The sequence below is a fragment of the Oncorhynchus masou genome, chromosome 28, assembly GCF_036934945.1.
Source record: "Oncorhynchus masou masou isolate Uvic2021 chromosome 28, UVic_Omas_1.1, whole genome shotgun sequence".
NCBI lineage: Eukaryota > Metazoa > Chordata > Actinopteri > Salmoniformes > Salmonidae > Oncorhynchus > Oncorhynchus masou.
The window spans coordinates 30,707,846-30,725,336 of record NC_088239.1 but is presented as its reverse complement, the minus strand read 5'-3'; the positions used below and the strand labels follow the sequence as shown (position 1 = coordinate 30,725,336).

At 41.0% G+C, this 17,491-nt stretch overlaps 1 protein-coding gene across 2 annotated transcripts in view; it reads left to right on the top strand.

Annotated features, from left to right (window-relative positions):
- esyt2b (extended synaptotagmin-like protein 2b) overlaps positions 1-17,491 on the top strand; it is a 46,094-nt gene that overhangs the window by 15,086 nt on the left and 13,517 nt on the right. The window contains exons 8-14 of one of the 2 annotated variants that reach the window (XM_064941892.1): positions 7,640-7,760; positions 8,962-9,138; positions 9,412-9,494; positions 10,734-10,782; positions 11,177-11,266; positions 13,445-13,540; positions 15,287-15,349. In XM_064941892.1, coding sequence (XP_064797964.1) covers positions 7,640-7,760; positions 8,962-9,138; positions 9,412-9,494; positions 10,734-10,782; positions 11,177-11,266; positions 13,445-13,540; positions 15,287-15,349 — 679 coding nt within the window. The remainder of the gene's footprint in view (positions 1-7,639; positions 7,761-8,961; positions 9,139-9,411; positions 9,495-10,733; positions 10,783-11,176; positions 11,267-13,444; positions 13,541-15,286; positions 15,350-17,491) is intronic. The other variant, XM_064941894.1, reaches the window with a different exon arrangement.

The window sequence follows — 17,491 nt, the reverse complement described above, 5'->3', positions numbered from 1 at the left end:
GTTGTAGCGATGAGACAAGATAGTAGCTACTAACAATTGGATACCACGAAATTGGGGAGAAAAAGGGGGTAATATTTAAAACAAAAAACAAAAAAACTAAGTGGCTTCTTTGCTGCCCTTCTTGACACCAGGCCATCCTCTAAAAGTCTTCGCTTCACTGTGCATGCAGATGCACTCACACCTGCCTGCTGCCATTCCTGAGCAAGCTCTGTACTGGTAGTGCCCCAATCCTGCAGCTGAATCAACTTTAGGAGACGGTCCTGGTGCTTGCTGGACTTTCTTGGGTGCCCTGAAGCCTTCTTCACCACAATTTAACCGCTCTCCTTGAAGTTCTTGATGATACGATAAATGTCTGATTTTGGTGCAATCGGACTGGCAGCAATATCCTTGCCTGTGAAGCCCTTTTTGAGCAAAGCAATGATGACGGCACATGTTTCCCTGCAGGTAACCATGTTTGACAGAGGAAGAACAATGATTCCAAGCACCACCCTCCTTTTGAAGCTTCCAGTCTGTTATTCAAACTCAATCAGCATGACAGAGTGATCTCCAGCCTTGTCCTCGTCAACACTCATACCTGTGTTAACGAGAGAATCACTGACATGATGTCAGCTGGTCCTTTTGTGTCAGGGCTGAAATGCAGTGGAAATGTTTTTTTGGGATTCAGTTCATTTGCATGGCAAAGAGGGACTTTGAAATGAATTGCAATTCATCTGATCACTCTTCATAACATTCTGGAATATATGCAAATTACCATCATACAAACTGAGAAAGCAGACTTTGTGAAAATTAATATTTGTGTCATTCTCAAAACTTTGTCCACGACTGAAGACACAGGAAAAGTGTTCAATGAACACACAAACATAACAATGGTCATTATGGCAAAACAGTTCTATTTTGTTTCATCAGACCAGAGGACATTTCTCCAAAAAGTAGGATCTCTGTCCCCATGTGTAGTTGCAAACCGTAGTCTGGCTTTTTATGGCATGTTTTGGAGCAGTGGCTTCTTCCTTGCTGAGCGGCCTTTCAGGTTATGCCGATAAAGGACTTGTTTTTACTGTGGATATAGATACTTTTCTACCGGTTTCCTTCAGCATCTTCACAAGGTCCTTTGCTGTTGTTCTGGGATTGATTTGCACTTTTCGCACCAAAGTACGTTCATCTCTAGGAGACAGAACACGTCTCCTTCCTGAGCTGTATGACGGCTGCTTGGTCCCATGGTGTTTATACTTGCGTACTATTGTTTGTACAGATGAACGTGGTACTTTCAGACTTGGCTGATTTCTTTTGATTTTCCAATGATGTCAAGCAAAGAGGCACTGCGTTTAAAGGTGGGCCGTGAAATACATCCACAGGTACACCTCCAATTGACTCAAATGATGTCAATTAGCCTATCAGAAGCTTCTAAAGCCATGACATAATTTTCTGGAAATTTCCAATCTGTTTAAAGGCACAGTCAACTTAGTGTAAACAATTGTTGGAAAAATTACTTGTGTCGTGCACAAAGGAGAAGTCCTAACCGACTTGCCAAAACTATAGTTTGTTAACAAGAAATTTGTGGAGTTGTTAAAAAACTGGTTTTAAAGACTCCAACATAAGTCTATGTAAACTTCCAACTTCAACTATATATATATATATATATATATATATATATACATACATACATACATTTTGCAAATTATGGTGGAAAATAAGTATTTGGTCACCTACAAACAAGCAAGATTTCTGGCTCTCACAGACCTGTAACTTCTTCTTTGAGAGGCTCCTCTGTCCTCCACTCATTACCTGTATTAATGGCACCTGTTTGAACTTGTTATCAGAATAAAAGACACCTGTCCACAACCTCAAACAGTCACACTCCAAACTCCACTATGGCCAAGACCAAAGAGCTGTCAAAGGACACCAGAAACAAAATTGTAGACCTGCACCAGGCTGGGAAGACTGAATCTGCAATAGGTAAGCAGCTTGGTTTGAAGAAATCTACTGTGGGAGCAATTATTAGGAAATGGAAGACATACAAGACCACTGATAATCTCCATCGATCTGGGGCTCCATGCAAGATCTCACCCCGTGGGGTCAAAATGATCACAAGAACGGTGAGCAAAAATCCCAGAACCACACGGGGGGACCTAGTGAATGACCTGCAGAGAGCTGGGACCAAAGTAACAAAGCCTACCATCAGTAACACACTACGCTGCCAGGGACTCAAATCCTGCAGTGCCAGATGTGTCCCCCTGCTTAAGCCAGTACATGTCCAGGCCCGTCTGAAGTTTGCTAGAGAGCATTTGGATGATCCAGAAGAAGATTGGGAGAATGTCATATGGTCAGATGAAACCAAAATATAACTTTTTGGTAAAAACTCAACTCGTCGTGTTTGGAGGACAAAGAATGCTGAGTTGCATCCAAAGAAACCATACCTACTGTGAAGCATGGGGGTGGAAACATCATGCTTTGGGGCTGTTTTTCTGCAAAGGGACCAGGACGACTGATCTGTGTAAAGGAAATAATGAATGGGGCCATGTATTGTGAGATTTTGAGTGAAAACCTCCTTCCATCAGCAAGGGCATTGAAGATGAAACGTGGCTGGGTCTTTCAGCATGACAATGATCCCAAACACACCGCCCGGGCAACGAAGGAGTGGCTTCGTAAGAAGCATTTCAAGGTCCTGGAGTGGCCTAGCCAGTCTCTAGATCTCAACCCCATAGAAAATATTTGGAGGGAGTTGAAGGTCTGTGTTGCCCAGCAACAGCCCCAAAACATCACTGCTCTAGAGGAGATCTGCATGGAGGAATGGGCCAAAATACCAGCAACAGTGTGTGAAAACCTTGTGAAGACTTACAGAAAACGTTTGACCTCTGTCATTGCCAACAAAGGGTATATAACAAAGTATTGAGATAAACTTTTGTTATTGACCAAATACTTATTCTTCCACCATAATTTGCAAATAAATTCATGAAAAATCCTACAATGTGATTTTCTGGATTTCTTTCCTCATTTTGTCTGTCATAGTTGAAGTGTACCTATGATGAAAATTACAGGCCTCTCTCATCTTTTTAAGTGGGAGAACTCGCACAATTGGTGGCTGACTAAATACTTTTTTGCCCCACTGTATACACACATATGTTGTTTTGTTTTATACAACAGCCTGAAACTCATGGTTTACAGGCCACATCAGGCCTGCAAATCATATTAAGCTGGCTTGCAATGTGATGTGTAATTACTATTGGGGATATCCAACTTCTGGAATATTTTATCACCTGCAACTTGTATTCAGAATACTGAGTTAAGAAGACAGTTATGAGAATACCTAACGCATCTAAAATGGAACAACCATTTCAGTAAGGGGTGCAATAAGTCCAAATAACATATTGGATTAGTTTAGAACATTTTTATAATTTATATTTGAGTAGCATGATATTAATGAATTATTCAATAAATCAATGTACATAAGCATAAATATTGAAACAAACAATAAAAAAAAATCCACCTCCAATGCAGCATGCTGGGAAATATGATAATGATTGGCATGGTTTTGGTTGAAAGTGATGTTTGTGAGTTTCAGGTCCATGTATTAGGGTAAAACTAGGCCGTCAAAATAAGGCCTTATTGAATGCGTATGGTATTGTTTTACTTATTAAACATTTTATGATGACATATTCATTTAGGATCTTACTTGGTAAAGTCCACAGGACCGAAAATGGATGAATGCAACAACCATGTCTCTGTCACTAACAAATACAGTCATGAGTGGCAACTCTGAAATGTACTCGAAAATCAAGGCACTCTGCGAAATATTTGAATAAGGCTTTACACAAAGCAGTGTGTTAATTTAACACTGTTCTGGTGTCTATATGGCTCCACATACTCTACACTTTCAGTGTCAATTAAAAAGATGTTAACACTGGAGAATTTGCTGTGTGGGGAAAATCGAAAACTGACCCCAGATCACCGTCCAGGGGCAACTTCACCCAACACCCTCTTTTGTCAGGCCAAGCTTCACCTAATTACCTAACTAATGTGATTAGTTCCCCTACAGGTTTTATTGCAGGTATTCTCCTCTTGGGGTTGTTGTATGTGATTGGAACATTTTTTTAAAGGTAGCAGGAGGACGACAGCTAGACGACAGCTAGAGTGACCATCGCCCTACGGCTTTCAGGCTTTCAGTCCATTTAAATGCTCATCGCAACTCATGCCTGCCTGACAGGGCTAAAGTAAATCTCACACAGCTCAGAAAGCAAGAAGGTTTTTACGGTTGAGCAAGATGTCATTTTCATTATAAACTCATCTCTGACTTCTATATATTTAAATTGGGCCACCCCACCAGCTCTCTGGGGTAGCTAAAAGACTCTACATCCGTACATCTCTCAAATCTAAAATTATGGGGTAATGGGGAGGGGACTTGGGGATTTCTTAGGGCTAATTTACATGAAAGAGTGCATTGGATGATCTGCATATTAAGAGTAATTGTTAAGCTTTAGTGTAGAATAGAGTAGACTGTAAAGACGCATTGGCTAATAAGTTTTCACTTGTATTGTTTTATCTTGAAATTATTCTGGGGTATGGCAGTGCTACTACTTCCATTGAATTGAAATGAATCCCAAAGGGGGAAATTGGATTTGTCACCACTCACTAGCAATGCACAAACAGCAACAACATACACAACCGAGTCACATAGACACATAAATAGAGCACGGATGGCTGGTGAAACAAGCACAATTCATAACTTCCATAAGCCAATGGATTCAATAGAACAGATTTCCCTCTTCTGGTAAAGGGACCAATATAATGTTCTCATGTCATTCAAAGAGCAGATATCCTTTGCCATCTCTGCAGATCCGGTCATAATTTGTATTATCAACAGTCAATTCTTAGTTTCTATATTGTTGTGAGTTGACAGTGCCTTCTGGTGTTTAAACCTTATAACGCTACTGCGGTGGTGGAAAATGTCCCTAATAAAGATTTCGTGGTACGGTCACTCTCCTCCTCACAGTCTATTGATTTAGACACGGGTGTTGACACATCCGCAGCTCAGTGATGGAAATCATCTCCCTGATTCTACAGAGCACAACCGCCCATCCCCCCCCACCGCTATTTCTCTGTAGGGGTGTAATAGATCTGTGCAGTCAGTACACTGTGAGCCTGTTTGTGGAGGCTCAGTGGCATGTGCTAGGTTCATGGGCTAGGGGATTGGGGGGGAGCTGCGCCTGCCTCTGGGTTAGTGACAGGACAGGACAGGCCCGGGCAGCAGAAAAAAGACAGAGACTAGCTTCCAACCACAAGCAATAGACAGTGCCAGCTGCATGTTGGAGGGGTGGAGTCCACTGTGTCACAGAGTAGATAAAACCCTCCACCCCTTCCAAAGACCCCCCCCCCTCCTCTCACTCACTCTCTCTTTTTCCCTATCCCCCTCTCTCACCCTCACACTCTCATATCCCCTTGATGTTATTCAACACAGGTTGTCTGACAATTGTAGTGTTATTATTTTTACTTTTGGAGTACGGCCTAGCTCTGTGTACCACTGCAAGGTCAGGGGAACAATAACAGCTGATACTGCATGAAGCTCTCTACATGGTGTGTGTGTGTGTGTGTGTGTGTGTGTGTGTGTGTGTGTGTGTGTGTGTGTGTGTGTGTGTGTGTGTGTGTGTGTGTGTGTGTACGTGTTACATGTGAATGATCACATACTAAAGAAGAATCATGTTCCCTGTAATTCTGCTTAATCTGCTCCCAGAGAAGTGCTCTAGCTTTCTGCTCAGCTGCAAGAGAAATTATAGGATAAAATGATAAATATGTTTCTTGGGAAGCCTTCTTAGAGAAATGAGAGAGAGAAAAAGTTAAGGAATGGGGTACATAAAAATCTATGTTTCATTTTTACAGATTGCTTAAATCCTCTCATACATTTATTTCTGTTTACAGAATCGGACCCAAGTGGATAGCTTGAAGGTTAACAGAAAATCTCTCAGCAGTTACGAGACCAGTCTTAGCTATCGACTTCCCTTACAAGACATTGTCATTCTTCGGTTGTAAGACCTCCTGCTCAGGGACACCCTCACTGCTACAGTTGCAAGAAAAACAGAAACAGTTGTACTCTTCAAATTGTTATTGAAGACACTGAGTAATCATTCACAGTGCAGGCTGGAAAAACCTCTGCGTTAACGACTTCTCCAAAAGATATTTGGAGTAGTGCGTCTCGAATAAAGATATGAGATTAGAGGTGTGGGTTGCACAGGTGCCCTGCCCTTTAAATAAAGGCACACAGAGCCTGGATACTGACAAATCTGAACTTCTCCAGAAAGATTGGTTCGTGTGAACCGTGCCTCGATCCCAAAAACTTTCACAGGACCTTAGAAGACGCATTATAGAGATGCATGAAGCTGAAAAAGGTTACAAAAGCATTGCTGAAGACCTTCGGTGTTCATCCACGGTGAGACACATTGTCTACAGATGGAGAAGATTCAGGACTGTTGCTACTCTCCCTAGGAGTGGGCGTCCTGCGACAATCACTCCAAGAGCACAAAGGGTAATCCTGAAAGAGGTGAGAAAGGAACCCAAGGGTAACAGCAACAGACCTCCAGAAAACTCTACAAACAACAAAAGTCTGTGTTCATGTGTCCACTATCAGAAAAACACTGAATAGCATTGGTGTTCATGGAAGGACACCACCAAGGAAATCAATGCTGTCTAAAAAAAAAGAAGTTTGCCCAAGATCACCTGGATGTTCCACAACGCTTCTGGGAAAATGTGCTGTGGACAGATGAGACAAAAGATGGAACTTTTTTGGGAAAAATGCACAACGCTATGTGTGAAGGAAGAAGGGCACTGCACACCAACACCAAAACCTCATCCCAACTGTGAAGCATGTTGGAGGGAGCATCATAGTTTGGGGCTGCTTTGCTGCCTCAGGGCCTGGACGCCTTGCAATCATTGATGGAACAATGAATTCAAAAGTGTATCAAGACACAGGATGTCAGGGCAGCAGTCCATGACCTCAAGCTTAAGAGATGTTGTTGGGTGATGCACCAAGACAATGACCCAAAGCACACAAGTAAATCAACTAAAGAATGGCTGAAAAGGAAGAAGATTCATGTTTTGGAATGTCCTGACCTTAACCCAATGGAGATGCTGTGGCATGACCTGAAGAGGGCTGTGCAATCAAGACAAACCAGAAATATTGATGAACTGAAACAGATTTGTAGGAAGGAATGGTTCGGAATTCCTCCTCGACATTGTGCAAGTCTTATAAGCAGCTACAGGAATCGTTTGTGAGACGTTTGCTGCTAAAGGAGGATCTACAAGTTACTACATTCAAGGGTTCACTTACTTTTTCAGGCCTGCACTGTGAATGATTACTCAATATCTTCAACTGTTTGTGTATTACTAGTTTAGTCAGATTGTGTTGGCTATTATTGTGACATAGGTGAAGACCAGACCACATTTTATGAGTAATCAATGCAGAAATCCAGGTAATTTCAAAGGATTTACTCCCAACAACATGCTTGAACCCCTTCCAATGTTCCCACCATCTTATAAAACAGAAAAAGACATGATCCTTTGTGCTTAACTGAGATTAGGTGAGAATAATCTCATCCAAAAGTCGTACTCACTGATTGTTGGGCTCGGTTGTGTTGTGTTGTGTTTTTCCCAGTGGCTTCTCAGACAGTCTGATTCAGGACATCATCTACAGCTACCTGGTGTTGCCCAACCGCATCACTATCCCACTGGTGGGAGATATAGAACTGGCTCAGCTACGCTTCCCTATGCCAAAGGTACTGCAGTCTTTCATCTATCCTATATCTAACCATACATCATTATCATATTTCAGACATTAATTGGAAGAACACATTTTTGGGGGCTTTTGTTTAGTATTTTGGCACGCACAATTTTTGGGACCATATCAACAATGGACTATTAAACAAAATACTAAAATATGTTTTTGAGTAAAGAAAACCTTTTAATTAACAGTGTTTGTATTAGCAGAGCCTATCCGTCTGCCACCAAATCCATCATTTGAAGTTGGAATTGTTTTGTGGACCCCAGTAAGAGTAGCTGATGCTTTTGCAGCGGCTAATTGGGATCCTAATAAATACCAAATATTCTACATGTATGATGATCCTGATAGGTAGTGATGGAGCAACAAAGCTTCCTGAAGCTTTTGAGGTTTTCCAGCCAATTGAGTCAAAAAAAGCTTAATTACTCGAGGCTTTGCTCAACACAGTGTACACTAGTGGCACCTGCTGGTCAAAAAAGGGACATTTAATTAACCTCAAAAGTAGACTTATGTCAAGATGAAACTACCTTCCACGAAATTGGTTTCTACAGTATGTAGATCCAGCTATATGCCTTCACACCAAATGAATGGGAAAGTTAAGTATCATCTAATTCCCTGGTTTTCCTGGTTTTATTCAGTGCTTATCTGTTCCATTCGTTCGTGGTGGAGGCCTATAGATGAATCTACACAACCGATGTTGTGGTACATGGTTTCATCTTGACTAAAGACTTCTTTAGAGGTCAGAAGTCATTGGACAAACTTTTATATGAAAGTGCAATGTCCCTTTAAAACTTTTTACTGCGGTGGGCTAAATCAGGGTCACACAGAGTGATTCTTAAACAAATTTACTTTGAAACAAAAGTATACACCTTATGGGCTTTAAAAAAGTAGACACCAGTACCATATCAGATATAGAGTTGAAATGTATTCAATTTTGAGTTTAAATCCCAATATTACACTTTATATACATCACAGAATACTGAAATATAGCGAAACTGTTTGACATAGAAACACTGAATTTTCTTTGTTCAAAAATAATTTATTAATTATGAAATGATGAAAAATATTAATATACTTCCACCCATGAGGCCAAAGATGGCGCTTTCGGTAATTGACTACTGGAAAGAGCTACAGTGTCGCTGTATTCTATTTCAAAGTGTCCGTTTCCTGAATTGTCCCTGTGCTGTGTGTGTCACCAGGGAGTCCTGAGAATTCACTTCCTGGAGGCTCAGGACCTGGAGGGGAAAGATAAATTCCTAGGTGGCCTGATCAAAGGGAAGTCTGACCCCTACGGCGTCCTCCAGATTGGCAACCAGCTCTTCCAGAGCAAGACGGTCAAAGAGAGTCTGCACCCCAAATGGAACGAAGTTTACGAGGTGAACAAAATGAACTGAAAATTAACTCTTCCAATGGCACGTCAACCAAAACCGCAAAATATGGTTATATTATACAATAACTACCCCAGGGACAGCAATATAGGGTATGTAGAACCAGATACAACTTACATGTACATATTTCCAACAGTCCAATATTTCCTCTTATTTTTGGCTCTCGTGCTGTTTTACCCATCATGTCATGACCTTTTAGTTGTATTCAATGTGAACTACTGTATCTGAGATTGTATTTAGTTTTGTCCTTGTCCTTGTCAGGCCCTGGTATACGAGCACTCAGGCCAACATCTGGAGATTGAGTTGTTTGATGAGGACCCAGACAAAGATGATTTCCTGGGGAGGTAAGCTCATATCCTGCACTGTAAAACCATCCTGTTATTTTCAAGGTAAATGACTGTTTATGAACTGTATCTTACTGTACAAGCTTAATACAATGGATTAGCATAAATAACATTACATTGTGGGAAAGTATTCAACAGCCGGAAAATATTTGATGTATTTTGGACTTTGGACTCCTGTAAAATATGCTATGTAAAATACAGTAGAAGTTCACTTACAGTTTTTGTGAATGTTCAAAATAGAATGCCACACACACAAGAAGCATAAGGTCAACAAAATCAAAGCAAATCCTCTAAAGTAAGAGAGAACATGTTTTTGCTGTATTTCAAATTACTTGTAATTCCACCCCACAGAATACAGTAGTGTACTACATTTCTGGTGTGGCAAACCCTTTTGACCACTAGTGGGTGCATGTTATTGTTGTTTCTGGCTCTTTAACATATTTTGAGGCGTGCCTTTTAAGAGGCGACGTTTGTGCCACCCATTAGTGAGAGTGCTGTACCAATTTAAGTCAATTTAAACCTTTAATGGCAACCTTGGTTTGCGTGCACTGCGCCCGGCCCGCCACAGGAGTTGCTGGTGCACGATGAGACAAGGATATCCCTACCGGCCAACCCCTCCCTAACCCAGACGACACTAGGCCAATTGTGCATCGTCCCACGGACCTCCCGGTCGCAGCCGGTTGCGATAGAGCCTGGGCACGAACCTAGGGTCTCTGGTGGCACAGCTGGCGCTGCAGTACAGCGCCCTTAACCACTGCGCCACCCGGGAGGCCCAGCATCTATCTTCTCACCAAAAAACCTCCCTCCTATATGTCACAGTGAAGGGTGGCCCCTTGAAAGAGAGAAGAGACGCATTGAAGTATCTGTGATGTACTAAGTATCTGTGATCAGTGTACAATAGTCACATGAGGAGTTGGACCAAAGCTATGCTATCCCCTTGGGATGAGGCCCAAGAAGCAGAGCTTCTGTCCCAACTCCTAATGTGACTATTGTACACTGATGACAGATACTTAGTACATCACAGATACTTTAATGTGTCTCTTCTCTCTTTCAAGGTGTGCTGGCTACGGCCCAAATGGCACCCTATTCCCAATGCATTGCACTACTTTTGACTGGAGCCCTATTGGCCCCTGACTGGGTCGGAGTGCCAACATGCTGTATCAGTGAATCAATTTGGCTTCTGTTGTGATTAATCCTACCTACTGATTTCTTATCCAATCTTTGTGTCTTCGATTGCAGCCTGATGATCGATATGACGGAGCTTCACAAAGAGCAGAAGGTCGATGAGGTAAATCCACCCGCTGATCCGATATATTTTTTTCATCATTTTTTTCATGTGGTTAAAAGAAGAAAAAAATCATGAAAATAGAACACGAGGCTTGTCTTCAGTTCTGCACTTGGACAGCGATTTTGCCTTACTATAATATCCTGCCTTTGTCAATTTGAAGACACTGTGTTGTTATCCATCACTCCTACACTACGTCTGGGGAGACGGCCAACCCTGTTGGTGTGATTCACTCACTACTTTACTCTGTTGAGATTTAGGGTACGTAGGTCCCAAATGTCATCATATTCCTTATATTGTGCACCACTTCTTTACCAGAGCCCTGGTGAAAAGTAGTGCACCATAAAGACAACAGGGTGCCATTTAAAATGCACCCTTGAACATCCTGTCGTTCTAGTGGTTTGATCTGGAAGAAGTCTCCACGGGGAAGCTACACTTGAAACTGGAGTGGCTCTCTCTGCTCTCCACCCCTGAAAAGATGGACCAGGTGCAGTATTTGATATGACATTATTTTATTTACATGGACATTTTTATTTTGTGCAGTATTCAAAATACACACACATCTATATACGCTACAAATACACACAGTAAAAAAAAAAGGAACCTTTATTTTATCAGGGCAGGGAGTCATACTGAGACCAAGGTCTCTTTTACAGATGAGCCCTGAATGATATACACTGTATATGACAGAAAATACACACATCAACATCTAAATTCAATATGCAAACAGAAGGAAAAACACGGTCATGAAAAACAAAGATATTCATCAGTAAAAAGGCCCTCAGAGTTTTGAATTGGCTTAGAGGCACCAAAACATCACATTTCAGAACATTCTGAAGATTGTTCCACAGACAAGGTTCAAAGACACTAATATCTGATTTACCTAACTCAGGAATTTCCAGAGTTAGCCATCCCTGAGACTGGGTGCAGTAACTCGTATGTCTAAAGTTTAGTAATGGATGTTATGTACAGTGGGACTTTTTGTCCCACTGTACATAAGGGCTTCATATATGAAAACATAGGAATGTAACAACCTACGTGACATCAAAGACGGCCGACCAACTTTCTGGTGTAGAATGCAGTGATGAAAACTGTCACCCATAATAATGTTCAGCTCGCTACATGTCCCAAATTATTGCACAACGCTAGCCCAACGCTAGCCCAACGCTAGCCTAATGTGATCCACTAATGCTAGCGACCCTCAGGAACAACTACACAGACGTGACAGAGGAAAGAAAGGTAGACGGAATGGAATGATGCAAAATGTAAGCTACAAATGGAAGAAAACTAACACTAAAGTGGCCGTTATAAATGTATGTGGGTATTACTGACGGTGGCTCCTGATAGTGGCTAATATTTAACTTGATACAAATTGTAAAATAAAATTATGAAAAGCCTGGCTTCTGATTTCTTAACATTTGAAATCATGAAATATACTTATTCATGTCACTGAGGGAGAGAGGGGTAATGTATGTTTACATTATGTCAGGATATGTTATTGTTAGCCATCAGGGAATCCTATGGGAGGAGAAGAGACACAGTCTGGTACAAGTCACCATAACACCCATGAGTTGGGGAGGAGTGAGGATTTTGGGCAGAGGTCAGGTTAGATGAAGTGAGGAAGAACATATATCACTAATGTTCTGGATAGCAACAGAGGTGTATTGGCTGTTCAGATGTGTGAGGAGGGGCTCAGCGTAGGAGAAAGGGTTAAATATCAGTGCATGTGTGAATATGTTCTTTGTCTTATGCAGCTGTATGACCCCGTGGGTGAATAAACTTGGTTTGAGCTTGATTAAGTGTCCGTTAGTTTTTGTACTCTGTTTATTTAGAACCTAACAATAATGAAAACATTTTAAAGCGCGTACATCAACTCAGCAGGTTCATCCCTACAGAAGCCTATAGCTTGGGTCTCCAAATTTCATGCCACTCAAATTGAGGGCACGCAATTAAAATTCGGAATATCAGCACAGCTATTTATAGCCCACTTCGCTTTTGGAAAAGGGGCCACAATACATGTCATGTTGATACGATTTTCAGTTTGCATCCATATGACTGGTTTCACATTTGTGTCCAGAGATCATCAGGAAAGATCATCTAAAACGATTGCAATGTGTATTTACAATCCTCTTCTACAAATGGATTACTCACTGACCTAGCTCTTATCAAATGCTATTGTCAATTATAAATACCACTGCATGGAGAATGCTGTTATTTCTATTGGAAAAAAATAAAGTAGATCATTTTCCCACTTGGTTTGCTCGACCTTATTCACCTTAATTTTTTAGATCTCCACCCCAAAACGAATAGCGGGTGAATAGCATGCTATTCTCATGCTTAAGTTAAAGGTCATAATTACGTTCCATTTACGCTCGCTTAACACGGGTCGGAATCGGCCCCATTTAGCACACACAGGCAAACCCTTATCTTTTCAATTTGGGTTCTTAGCCCCCCCTTTCCAATCGTATGATAATTCAAGACAGGCCCAGGCGTATATAATGGCATAGTACCAGCAGGCTAGCTTGAACACCTTGACTTAGCCTGTCTCTCTCGGTCTTGCTATTGTCACGTGTATTACAGTTAGACGTGAATTAGAAGGCTTCCCACTTCTCCTAGTCCAGTTTGTCTCAGTAGTGACTTCCGCCTGTCTCTCCTATCCAATCAGGTGTTGAGGAGCGTGCGAGCTGACAGAAGCCTGGCCAATGATGGACTCTCGTCTGCTCTCCTGGTGGTGTACTTGGACTCGGCAAAGAACCTGCCGGTGAGTGGAGCTGGATGACAGGACTGTTCAGTTAAAGTGGTTTAGGGTTGAAGGAGTGTTCTGGTGGTGGAGTGAAGCACAAAATGATTGAATTGCTGCAAGTTAAAGCTAATTACAGGATGGTTGATTTGGCATACTGTACATGATTACATTTACTGTAGAATGATTTGAATTGTTCCCATGCCATACACATTCCTGTGAATGTTAACAAATGTTGGCCTATGACATGATGTGAATAAGGACACAGAGAACAATGTAATATATTTCTGGACATATTCTACTCCCCCTAAGGGAGCTATTGTGAATCACGCCAAATTGAACTTGAAAATAATGCAGCTCAGAAAGCCTTTTCAGTTACACATTTTCACGTGTAGTTGTGCAAACATCGCACTGAAGTTCAGTCCACATGCCATAGTTGACTGTTTTCATTTCGACCCCTGTCTATCTGGTCTTCCACGCCTTTCACGTGACATGAGCACCTCAATGGATTTGTCTGTGTATCTGTCTGTTGAAACTCCTTTTTTTGTCTCCTTCTTCAACACTGTCGTTTACCTTTGACCTTAGCCCACAGATATGGGTCAATATCAGCCCAAGACAGTCAACTCCTTAATGAGCCTGTCAGAGTCTTAGCCTCTTTAGCGTCTTAGCCATATTTGATTTAACTTCTTCTCTCCCTGTTCTTTCCCTATAAAGAGCGTCTTTACAGGGAGCTTTGGGTGTGGAAACTTAAAAGAGAGGAGAGCATCTGGCCTAGTATTTTGTGAGAACAATACCTCAATGTATAGAACCTTATTTGTGAGTCCTCCGGTACTCTGCATCCTAGAGTTAGCATTAGCAGTGTGTGGTGGGGTTGAACCGTAATAGACTATCTCTGGTCCAGGGCGTCGTTCGGCTGCGCTCTTACTATCACTAAGGTAGTGGAAGTGTAGCCGAATGATGCCCTGGACCAGAGCTAAGTAACAGACCTGCTGCAGTGAGTCTTGTACCATAAAGCATGTCGATTGACTCTGCTGCATGGTTCTAAATCCAATTAATATTATTATACACTTTTCGATAGCGGGTAGATCATGAATATTTTTTTATCTTATAGACTAAATAATAATTCCAATAACTCAGGATAGAGGATAGTGCTTCATCTTTCATCTAACAACAAGGTGCAGACAGGGACAATATGGTTTCCAAGAACTATTGATTGGAAGGTCTCAGGGTATTTGATTGAGGGGGCTATTTGTTGCGCATTACTTTAAGGATGTGTTGACGGCTGTTGCTTTTAGTGTCTGTCTAGTGGACAGTTAAGTCTAAGTCAGAGAATACTGTCAGATCTCTTATTAGCTTGAGCTAAACAACATCCCCCATCACAAGGTCCTCCCGGCAATTAATTCTATAGCTTCTCCCGAATAGAAGAATCTTTTCATTCACCGTACAGCTTTTCTTTTATACTGCCTTCTCCATTCGTTGTAATGTCTACTTTGTTCTCTATTATTCATAGATGGACCTTTTTTTTATTTATATCTTGGACAATCCTCTTGCTTTGTTTCTTGGCTGTCTCCTTTCCTTTTCCATTCTCTATGGATTGTTGTTGTTTTCATACCTCTTAAGACAACCTCATCTAGCTTTGGTCCAGCCCGTCGTTCGGCTACACGCTCACTAGCGACATCCTGGACCAAAGCTAAACCTAATCGTACTCAGTCCCCTCGTCCTACTAACTCCAGATGTGATTTTTCTCTCCCCCCCTTTGGATTAAAGAGCGACTGGTTTAATTTCAACCATGACGTGTTGAAACAAGCCTCTGTCTATAAATCCCTGAAGGTAAAGTAAGAAAGTGGGATGATGCATGCCAGCACACATAGACAGCTTATAATGGTCTCAGTCTGTGCCCGTCCTTACTTTGTGCCATCCAAATTGACTTAGATTATTTTGCTCATTTATGGTAAACGCATTGTTTATTCATTGTGAGTAATTGTTCATTTACGCTTGGAGATGGGTGATCACTCTGTCTATGTCTGTCTGTACACTTTTATCGCTTCAAGCATCACATTATAGCATTTAATTTACTGCACACTATGAGAACTGGATTTTTCACATACCTGGACCTTTACAAACCAGGGGCCGTATGCATCGAGCATCTCAGAGTATTAGACTGCTGATCCAGGTCCCTCTGTCATGTAATCTTATTCATTGTGATCTTAAATGCAAAATCAGAGCTCCTACTCTGAGACGCTTGATACAAAATGGCCACAGATGTTTAATGACATGCACTATAATGTTCAAAGCTCAAAACATGGTAATTTGGTAGATGAAGAAAGAGGGAGAGATAGAACTAGAGGGGGACGAAAAATCAAAACCTCACTCACCCTCTACACTCAAAAATATGCTGGGTTAAAAACAACCCAATTTGGGTAAATATTGGACAGAATACACGTTGGGTTATTTTGACCCAACCAGTTGACCCAACCAATTTGATTTTGGGGTTATTGATGCTGGGTTATTGAGCTATGACCCTGCCAGATCAGAAGACTGGATGCGTGGCTTAGTAGGTTGTGGCTTTATTATACGTAATTATGGTTCATGTTCTGTTGTATTGTCATCATATGTTAAGGTTGCGCACACTTTTGTAGCTTTTATGGGGTTTGCACAAGAGTATGAGTTCCTCAAGTGCCTATGCATATCCCAATGTTGAGAGAGTTACCACTTTGTTATAATGTTTAAGTAATAATGTTATTACATTTATATTTAAAGAAGACATGGCCTGGGGTGAGCTTCCAGATAATTATTTTGGGCCACCCATGAAAGTAAAGGTCATTCTTGTTCATGTTGAGTTTGTACATTGCAAATCAACATTTTCCTTCAATATTTTTGCACATTACATATATTAATATAAATTTAACAAAAATGTTTTTAAATAGTATAACAAAGTGGTAACTATATCAACATGGGAATATGCGTGGCCAGTTGACAAACTCTATAAACCTCATTAAAGCTACAAAAGTGTCATTGCTTAATCTTAACATGTGATGGCAATACAATGGAACAGATTAACCTGAATGACATTTACTATCACGAGTGACCAAAAATAACTATATGAAAGTCATGCCCCTACTAAGCCACACCTCCAGTCTTCAAAGAAAGCAACCCAACTAAGTGACCCAACTGGCTTGGTTGAAATAACCCAAAATGTGTTCTGTCCACGATTTATCCAGCGCTGAGTTGTTTTTTTACCAGCATTTTTTAGAGTGTGCACATTTTAATATAGAGCTTGGACTAATAAAATAATTTGTCCTGAATGGAAATCTGCATTTAACCATTCCTTTTGACTTCTGACTAAAAACATATTCTGGCATGTGATAGTTTGGGGTTGTGTCTCTCTCAGGCTGTTTTATAAATCAATCTTTTTTTTATCAGACTAAAGCCATTTCCAGGAGGTTGGGATGCACTTTAGTTTGGTAACTTTAGACTCATACACTGGATGTGTCCAAAATGGCACCTTATTACCTATATAGTGCATTACTTTTAACCAGAGCCTACGGTATGGGCCTTCCTCAAAAGTAGTGCACTACACAGGGAATATGGTGGCATTGGCAAACACACATGGGAAACACACATTGTTATATGCACAAGGTATCTATTAGAAACCGGTTGCCAACAGTGAAAGTTCTTGGATTTCAAAGCTGAGAAGGAGCTTGAAATCAGAATGAAGAATTAAGACCAAGGTTGACCATTTCCTAGCTACTGTGCATTTCCCCCCCAAAAGATTATAAATAAGGAATAGGGAACCATTTGGGATGCAACCTAAATTATATTCTCTTTTATCTCAGGATAGACACTTCTACCCATTTTATCAGTGATTTTCAGTGTGTTTCTACTGTATAATAACTTTGTTACTACAATTAGCTGAAGGATAACAATGTTTTCAGTGTGTGTTTATGTCTTAGTAACACTCGTTCAGAGCCA